General features: G+C 32.9%; 1 protein-coding gene across 4 annotated transcripts in view; it reads right to left on the bottom strand.

The window, feature by feature from the left end:
• Positions 1–9,872, bottom strand: part of LOC110018035 (DNA repair protein XRCC2 homolog) — a 43,975-nt gene that overhangs the window by 6,455 nt on the left and 27,648 nt on the right. For 2 of the 4 annotated variants that reach the window (XM_020715254.1, XM_020715257.1), the window contains 4 exons: positions 9,153–9,237; positions 8,256–8,292; positions 8,059–8,153; positions 7,874–7,959 (listed from right to left, as the gene is read on the bottom strand). In XM_020715254.1, the coding sequence (XP_020570913.1) occupies positions 7,936–7,959; positions 8,059–8,153; positions 8,256–8,292; positions 9,153–9,237 (241 nt within the window). In that variant the 3' untranslated portion in view covers positions 7,874–7,935. Of the gene's footprint in view, positions 1–300; positions 582–7,873; positions 7,960–8,058; positions 8,154–8,255; positions 8,293–9,152; positions 9,238–9,872 lie in introns of those variants that run through there. The other 2 variants (XM_020715255.1, XM_020715256.1) reach the window with 2 other exon arrangements.

Below are 9,872 nucleotides of genomic sequence, written 5' to 3'. Positions count from 1 at the left end.
TATATATATATATATATAATATTGTCTCGTTTGCGGGAAACGTGACGCGGCGCTTATGGGAAATCTAGACAAGATTTATCCCCTCGTTTTCTCTCATTCAAATTGAAAGAAAGAAACAAAGAACAAGAGACAATGCAAATGAAGGAAAGAGAGTAGAGGAAGTCGTGAGAAAGACAACAAGGGAAACCAAGCATTTTTCTTCTCCAACTTGTGGCCAACAGAGATTCAATCAAACCACGTAAAATTTCATCGAAGAAGCCCATGCCTTAATTGAAGAAGATGACAGAAAAAGACGAAGGAGGAGAGGTCACTTGTTTCCATTACCAGCGATTCGATGGCATTTTCAAAAGTTGACGTCGAGGGCTACTTATTGGAGGAAGACGATATGCGAGAGGTTGTCGAATTCTAGCCTTGCAGTGTGAAGGAGGAGAGCCTCGTGAGTACTGTAGAAGCCTCGTATGCACGAGTAAGGAAAAAGGTGAGATCAATCTGAGTCTGAGCAGGTTCAAGCATAAGAAGAGACTGCGGTTGTATCTTGCTTACGGGAGGAGTTTTGTGTGCATTCGACCCGAAGGGGAAAACTGAAACGAGCATAAGTTTAAGTAAAGGTTAGGGTTCTTTTTATTATAATATGTTTCATTTGCTTATTTAGATTCATGTAAGATTTGAAATATGAAGTAATCAAATTGTATAACAATGTTATTAGAATAATATAATAAAATAATGATAATTATTATTAGAATTAAAATTCTTAAAAAATTAATGTTATAACACATTAAAATTTGATTGATAAATTCTAATTATGATAATAAAATAATTTAGTTAAGTTAAAGAAGTTGGGCAAGAAATGACTAATTAGGCGGTAAAAGAATTAAGATAGATTTATAGGTAAAATTGATGTAAAATCAATATTTCATTTAGAAAGTATTAGAAAAATTAATATAGGTAAAATTAATATTTTATTATATTATGTATGTATGCATATATGTATTTATAAACTTAGTTATGTGAATGACTGGTCAAGCTTATGTAATTTAAGAAGAAAATAATATTTAATAACAGAATAAAATATAATAATAATGACTAACATTAGTATTTTATTTTAATAATTAGAGCTCTTTTAAAAGAATTGAAAGCGGTAAAAGCAAGGCATATGAAATCGAGGAAAAGTACTCCTATGATATGCACTCAACATTGTTTAAATTATCATAGATATTATATGTCATATAAGTATATTGGTTGATATACCAATGAGAATGAAATTATGATTATGAAATAGTGATTGTAATGATATGCTTTCATGTGCATACTTGATTATGATGTTCATTTATTTATAATACTAGTGCGGGAATTCTAAAGTACATGTGCACACAATTCGGAAAAGATCTTCATATTGATGTGTCTTTATTGGTACAGTTTTTAAACGGTGCATCTGTGACGATTGTATATAAAATAATATAGATATGAAAATGATATTGTATGACATAATAAAAGTTTTTAACAACTGATCGATCATATTAATAAATAAAAAATATAAAATGATTTTATATTGATTTATTAAATGTTTGACTAGCATACATATTATTTTCTCTCATTTTGTTATTGTAATTTAAAAGTATGAGTATCCATTTGCTTTGATCAGCTCATTGTGTTTTACATTAACTTTTCTGGTTTAAGATTATGTAAAGCAATAGACAGAAATATCTATAGAAAAGGTGGACAACCTGAATTAAGGTAAATTTAATTGTAATATTTAAATTTACTTTATTCAATGACACTTTCATTTCATTTGGATTGTAAGCTATTAATTCTAGAAAATAAAAAAAGAAAAACATTACATCACCGTTCGACCGTCTATTACAATCTTTAGTTGATTCCAAGTACAGAACTGGGATGTGAAAACATTACATCACCGTTCGACCGTCTATTACAGTCTTTAGTTGATTCCAAGTACAGAACTGGGATGTGACAAAAGTGATATTAAAAAACAAGGTTTAGGATTAAGTAACACAATCTTAATGAAAGAGCCAATAGAATAATTACAAAAAAATTAATAAAAAAAAATGAAAGTTTAAGTTAACTATAATTAAGTAATTATTTTAACTCAAGTAAATGGACGCATCCAAAATTATAGAAGAGGGTAATGTGATTAGAAATGCAGAAGTATCACCTCTGTAGCTATGAATATGAATACCCTGACCCAGAAAATGGCAAAAATGAGAGTTGAATCAAGATTCCGGATCATAGCATGATGGAAGTGATATAGTTGTTGTGAATAAATATTTGTATCCACCAATATTCAAGGGAACTGAAGATCGGATTGAAGCTGAGAATTGGTTGATGCGAATAGAAGCGATATTATATAGCATGACATGTCTGGATGAAATAAGAGTATTGTTATATTTGTGCTGGATGGAAAAGTTGAAAGTTCGTGGCGTGGTCAGCGTCAGCTATGGGACATACCCAACATGATGTTAAGTTTGGAGGATTTTGTGGAGCGTTTTAGAAAGTGGTTTGTACCCCTATCCACTCGAAAACAGATGAAATACAAATTCACCAAGTTGGTGCAAGAAAAGAAGAAAGTTATGCAGTATGAAGCAGAGTTCACTGCACTGTTAAGGTATGCATCACAGTTGATCGCTACTGCATAAGACTAAAGGATTCGATAAGGCAGTCGTTGGTGCATTTGGGGATTGATGACTACTCAATGTTAGTAGAGCGAGCTAAATGAGTAGAGATTGACTTTTAGCTTATACTAAATCATAAGGAGGCACACAAGAGGAAGAGTGCTAACAAAAGAGAGCATGTGGATCAATTATAGGGATTCAATGGAAAGAGACGAGTTCAGTTCATGTGGATTTAGTAGTATCATGACTCGAAGTACTGTGGTCACTTGTACCAAATGCGGGAGGTTGCATAAGGGTAAATGTTTGCTACATGCTATTGGTGTCGTACGCCTGGTCAAATAGCTAGATGTTGCCCTTCACTTGGCCAGAAAAACTGAAGAACAGAAATTAAGTTGAGCTACTTCATAGAATACTGCATGTAGACTAAAAAAGAAAAGTCAACAACTTCAACTCTCACTCAACCTTCACCACAACCTGTTCGACCTCGAGTTTTTGCCCTTATTTGTAGTGAGCCAGAAGAACCTACTATTGTTGATGCAAATTCTAATATGGTTTTATGAGTGTCATCTTTTTTTTTTTTCATGTTCGAGGAATATCATTCTAGTGTATTTCTTTTTTAGGGGTGTGTTGTTATAGTTATATTATTTTATTTTAGATGTGATATTATCCTATTTTAGTTGATAGGTGAAGTTAGTTATATTGACTCAAACCATTATTTTATTGTATCCACTTTTCATTTTATTGAATGAGCTTTAAGCTTATACGAAAATTTATAAATAATTTAAGCTTTTCCTTCTTAATGTGAAATGATTGTGAAATGATTTGAGGATTCGATTAGATTTGCAAAATTTCGAGGATAATTTTTATAAGACATGGAGATTGCTATAAGTGGAAAAAAATAGTCTTTCAAATGAGATGCGAGGATTGCGTAAAATCAAGACGAAGGATTTATCCCCTCATTTCCTCACATTCAAACCAAATGAGTGAAACAAAGAAAAAGTGAGTACAAGAACGAGAAAGCAAATGAAGGAAAATTGAGTACGAGAAGTCGTGAGAAAGAAGAGCAAGGAAACCACGAAATTTTTTTCTCTATTTTGCGGCACGTAGAGATTTGATTGAATCCCATAAACTCTCAACGAAGAAGCCCATGCTTTAGTCGAAGGAGAGGTCGTGTGTTTCTCTTACCGAAGATTTGACGTCATTTGCAAAAGTTGAAGTTGAGTGCATGGAGGAAGAAGAGGTGTGGGAGGCTAAGAGAGGAACAAACCAATCTATAAAGGCCTTCACAAAATCCTCCCACTAGATCAGGCTGCTCAGTCCCAAAAGTTTTCTGCAATTGTCCTACCACCATCTCTTTGCTTCTCCCTCAAAAGCAAATGTGGCCAATTGGACCCTTGTCTCATGTACACAAGACATGCTATCAATCATTTCTATCATCAATAGCCAATTCTAAGCCTCTACCGTTGCTCCTGCTCCTTAAAAGAGGGGTGGTCTCATATTCTGGAATAGCTTCAAATGCTTATCATACATGTTGTCCCATTACCACTAGCTTGGATTTGAAAACCATGAATCAATCATGCCATTGCAGCCATCATCGGTAAAAAAGCTTTCATGGAAATACTAGCACCAGTGGATGGGAATCGCTCATTTCACGGATTGAAATTAGTAAGTGTTGGTGGTCTCAGCCTCTACTGGCCCTCCTGCTCCTTAAAAGATGGGCGGCCTCATAGCTTGGAACAACTTCAAATACTTATCCATAAGCATTGTCCCACTACCACTAACTTAGATCTAGAAACCTGAACTAGTTGTGTCACTACAGTCATCATCTATATGAATGATTTCATAAAAGCACTAACACTATTGGATGAGAATTAAGTGTTCGAGGCGCCAAATTATGTTGTTCGGCAGCTCTCACCTGTATAATGTTCCCATTTTGTATCATCTTGATTTATATTCATTGCCCTGTGATACAAAAACATTTTAATTATTTCAATGAATATTAGAATTACTGTTTAACTTAACGATAAGATTTTTCAGATGACACTTGTAGTATAATTATCTTCCTAATAATTTTATACTTTGACTCTGATATCACTCTTGTCATAACCCGATTCGGGGACTTGGACAAAAACAAATGGTTAGACGAAGAAAAAATTATCTAAACATTATCATTTGTTAAACAAGAATCATCTAAAATATAAAAGAGTCATTCAATTTCATAAAACTTTAATTTACACTTTTATTAAGATTTAAAGCTTTTATAACTAATAATAAATTAAAACAAAAATGTTGTATCTATTTTCCAGAGCTCCTCGACGTCTATATGCAGTCTTTAAGATCCATCCATTCTAAAGAAGGTTTTTATTGAAAAACAATAGTCCCTGAAAGTATGCGTTCAGCTACTCAGTGGATAAAATGTCTCTAAATCGCAATAATTAATATTTTAAAAATATTTTGTAAAAAGACAGCAAGCGGTAAAAAAGAAACGATAGAAATTATAGTTTTTCTAATTTTTTTATTTATTTCAATTACAATAACTATCAATGGGAGTCACTATCTAAATGTGTATTAAAATCATACTTGACATTTTCTAAAACCCACCAAAAAATAGACAATCATTTTCATTTTTATTTTCATTATACGTACACGGTACATTACATCCCTAAACAATGCAACACGAAATTGATTTCATATATACATATGCATATATTATATTATATTATATTTTTTTCTTTTATTTAAAACTAGAAAAATATTAAACTTGTATTTAAAAAATACTAAACATAATAAAAACAATTGTAATTGATTTCTTAAATAAAAAGTCGTAAAATAGACATATATTCGCCCACCTACTCAACACAGTTAGTAGTCCTTTCCTCAAAGCAACTCAATCCGTTGGTGCACATATAATGACAAATTATCTTTAATTAGCTTCGGCTATTATTGTCATTCTTTCATATGAATTCTATCCTTAATTCTTAGACATATTCGTTTTATATGTAAATATATTTTCTCCTCTCTATGGTCTCCAATTTAATGATTTATCCACTTCTCCTGAATATAAAGCTATTTCATCAATTAATATTATTACATAAAATAACATATCACAATTAAATTAATTAACGTTCAAATAGTTAACTAAGTGGCTTTCCAAACTTTTTTTTGACATTTTAAGAAGTAACTTAATTATGTCTTTAAAATTTGGTTTTTTAATTTTTCTTTGTACTTAATTTTCACAAAGATGAACTATGAAAAAGTACTTAAAATTTGAATTAAATCTCATACCTTAATTTACTTCACCCTTTTTGCTTCTTTAGCATTCTCGCCAATGGACAAAAACCATATTCACAAAATTTTAAGTCATTTTAAATTATTAGAGTTTCTGAAATTTCTGCAAAAATTCTCAAAAATTTAAAAACATAAAAATCTTAACTTTGCAGTTTTGAACTTTTACCTAAAGCTTTAAAAATCTCACTCAATTCCCTACTTTACCTACACTCAGTCACACGTCTCTTGCAAGAGGAAAGGCTTCTACCAGCCGCTCAAGCCCCACGAGCCACCTGCGGGAATGCCCGTGCGTAGGATTTCGACCTACCTCCTCTTTTCTCTATGCTCGGTTAGGGCACGACGCCCTTCCTTCTCGGTTCGTCGACAACACAAGAGGAAGGCCCGCGTCAGTCGCATGACTTTTCATCATCCTTCACTTGATAAGCCCCCTCTTATCTTGCTTGTTAGTGCGGAAAGACACGTCGTGCGCCTTCATCTTCCTATATGTTCCTTCTCTCCCGCACTCCCATTTTCTGTCTCACACTCGTTCGTACGGGAATAAGAAAATGAGAGAACTACTCCCTGGTACTTGATTTTCTGAGGGTGATGCGGCATAAATCGAACGACAGTTGCTTCGCAGGTGTCGTGAGCAAGTTCCATTTTTGTCATTCCATACATTTAATAATTAACTAACAAAAAATTATTTTACAGAATTACATGAAAGATTGGTAGGGGGAATATGCGAGTGTGTTTGTGCACACAAGAAACAGAAAGAGAGAGAGAGGGAGAAGCGAGAAATTGGAGTGAGGGTTTGGGCACAAGGCCATTAACAAAAAAAAAAAAACAGAAAGGGAGAAACACAGGACCAACTCATGACAAGCCTTTGGTCATGCAAGGGGGATCCATTTCAGCTGGGGAAATTTGAAGGCTACAATTGTTGTGTTATAATTTTTATTATTATTATTACAAAGATAAGTTCATACCTTGGCATCAATATGTTATAAAGATAAGCTCAAGTGAACGTTGTTTCATCAAATTTATTTTAAATTATTTGGGGGAGATATGTCTGCTATATCAAGTCTTATTACAATTAATTTATATTAAACCATTTTTTTTCAATGAATTCAATTTCAATTACTCGAGGAATATATTAAATGTGTAACTGAGTTTTCATGAGAGTAGCATCAATCTTGTTACTCTAGTATAATAGATGAGGCATCAACTATAAAGAGATAAGAGTTTTGAATCGCATCGTCATAAACCGACGTTAACTCATGTCAAACCTCAGGTTAGTTCAAGATGCTCTTTATTTTTATCCAAAATGATTGCATATGGAGCTCAGCTGCCTTAAGAAAAGTTGGCTGTAGCTGAGATTCATAGGCTCGAATGAATCTGAAAAGATTTCGAACTGCGCAACAATTGAAAATTTGATGTCAAAGAAAGCTGACTCAAAGTTGAACCATTATTTATCAGCACAAGGAGAAATCAGCGTCCGCATATGCTCACACGGGCTTTAAACAGGACAATGACAAAATAAACTAGGAAAATTTTCTGATGAGATTGGGAGCTAGTAAAGACAAGTCTATAACAAGAACAATCGTGAAAACTGAAATGCCATCAGGTAAACTAGAGAATAAAATTATTTCAGAAGGCACAAAGAAATCAAAGGCGCTGTGGTACACAATACACAAGCATGAACAGAAAGTTAACCAAGAAGCATACCGATACAAAGAGACTCATCACTAGCTACCATCAGAAAGTTTGATGAACTAATACAAACAGGGTTCAAATGAAAACATACATCATTTAATTACACAATATCTATATTTAATTAGGTTTAACTAGCTTTTGCAGAATGTATATGATACTATAAGGCAGATAAAAACATGTAAATTGAATTAGCGCCCTGTGTTGGTTGTTTTTCCAAGCATAACAGTAGGTACAAAATAGCTTAACACATAATCATAGAAATCACTGACCTCGTGGAAGGTAGATACAAATCTTTATAAAGATTTGAGGAAGTCTGCAGAGTTCTCCAAACTTATGAAACCATACAAATACCATTCTGAGAGAAGAAAATATGTATATGGTTAGAAACAAATATGGGGATACAAACAGAGGCATGTGAATAATATTACTAGTGAATAGGTCTAAAGATGCCAACATTTCTCACAACAAATTTGTCCAAGGCACTGAAAGGTGGTTGGATCCATTCACAAACGTATGTTGGAGATTCTCCATTTTTTCCATCAGAGGAAACTACATCACATGTGATAAGAGTTCACATTATTCAAGTTGAGAGTAAAATTATACATTTTAACAATATGAAACAGATTTATTAAAGTACAAGCTAAAAAAAACCTGAAATTCCCAAGAACACCTTGTGAGTTACGAACAACTGCAAAACAAATGCTTATGCAATGAGAGTGGCATATATGAAGATGTAAAGATCAGTGTCATATATGAAGATGTAAAGATCAGTGTTTATTTTGAGAAATAATCATGTCAGAAAAGAGTGGGAATACAACCTATTGAAGTAAAGGTAGCGGAAAACATAATTAGGTTGTATGGACTTGTATATAACAATGGCTAGAGCATACATAAATGGAAAAGATAGATAAAATTAATGTAAAAGAATTAGCAAAAAATGAGGCAAAGCAAGGCAATCTGGGAAGAATCAACCCAAAAAATTGGGATAAGGCAAATAATGAAAATGATGGTGGCAACTAACTCTCTTTGTTAAACTTTTAGTACTGAAAATAAAATTATGACAATTGACCAAATTTGATTAGTATACGTGCAGGTAAAGATATCATTCATGGGTAAAACTAGATGGTCCCAAGTCGACAAGACCAGTCCTGAAAGAAAGAGAGTACACATCAAACTGGACAGAGTGAAAAAAAAAAAAATTAAAGATCAACCAAACAATAAACTTAATTGTCAAATAACACGTTTACATGATGGCATGCTCACTAGTTCAACGACAATCTCATGTCTTCATTAAAGAAAAGCCAAAGAGCAAATCAAAACGTTAAACACATCAAATTAGATCATATTCATGAATGTTGATAAGCGCACTCTAGTAGGTTTCCATCTTAAGCAACACATGACAATGTATGATGGTATTAACTAACCGGATATACCACCGATATTAGCAAATAGAATAATAATTACGAATTGAAAAGCTTCCTTAATTTACTGATTTAACAAATGGATAACACAAACAAATCATTAAGAAGGCAGAAAAGAAGAATAAACCTGCCATGCTGGAGACATGTACTCGCGATATAAAAGCATTTTTCTATCGTGTTTGTTCAAGTTTTTTGAACCCTCGGAATGTCCCCTGTGAAAAACTTGAAGGTTCAAAACCCAGAACATGAATAAGTTGAAATCATTCCACTCAAACACTTGCAAACAAATATTCCAACTTTTACATAGCAAAAATAATTGATCGACAAAAAAGTTGTGCGAGTATGTAGGAAAATTTTGACATTAATTTCTTTAATTAGCATGTTTTTAGCATCTTTCCTGCACTTCTTTGATTCAGAAAGATATCAAAAAATTCATCGAAGTAATGGAATATCAGAAGTCGCATGAAGGACGACTTATGCAATTAAAACTCAAAAGAAATTAAATAAAGAAGCTGCCAAAAAAAATCAGGCTATGATTATTTAACAAAATAAACACATCTTAAGTTGTCTACAACAACAAGAAGCCTTTAACCCACAAAGTGTGGTCGGCTACATGAATTTTTTTCTCTATATGTCCTATTGGGATCATATTTTCATTTAGTTCTAATAAATAAAGATAATTTTTACACAACAAACCCAAATATTTTTAGGTCTACCTTTACCTTTTTTAACATAAGTCAAATTTAAAACATCTACTCTCCAAACTAAAGCATCAGATGGTCGATATTTAGTGTGACCAAACCATCTCAGACAACTCTCTCTAATCTTGTCTGCCACTGGAGCTACA

Source organism: Phalaenopsis equestris, unplaced genomic scaffold (assembly GCF_001263595.1).
Source record: "Phalaenopsis equestris unplaced genomic scaffold, ASM126359v1 Scaffold000002, whole genome shotgun sequence".
NCBI lineage: Eukaryota > Viridiplantae > Streptophyta > Magnoliopsida > Asparagales > Orchidaceae > Phalaenopsis > Phalaenopsis equestris.
The sequence above is the reverse complement of the archived record's forward strand: the minus strand, read 5'-3'. Positions and strand labels throughout refer to the sequence as shown.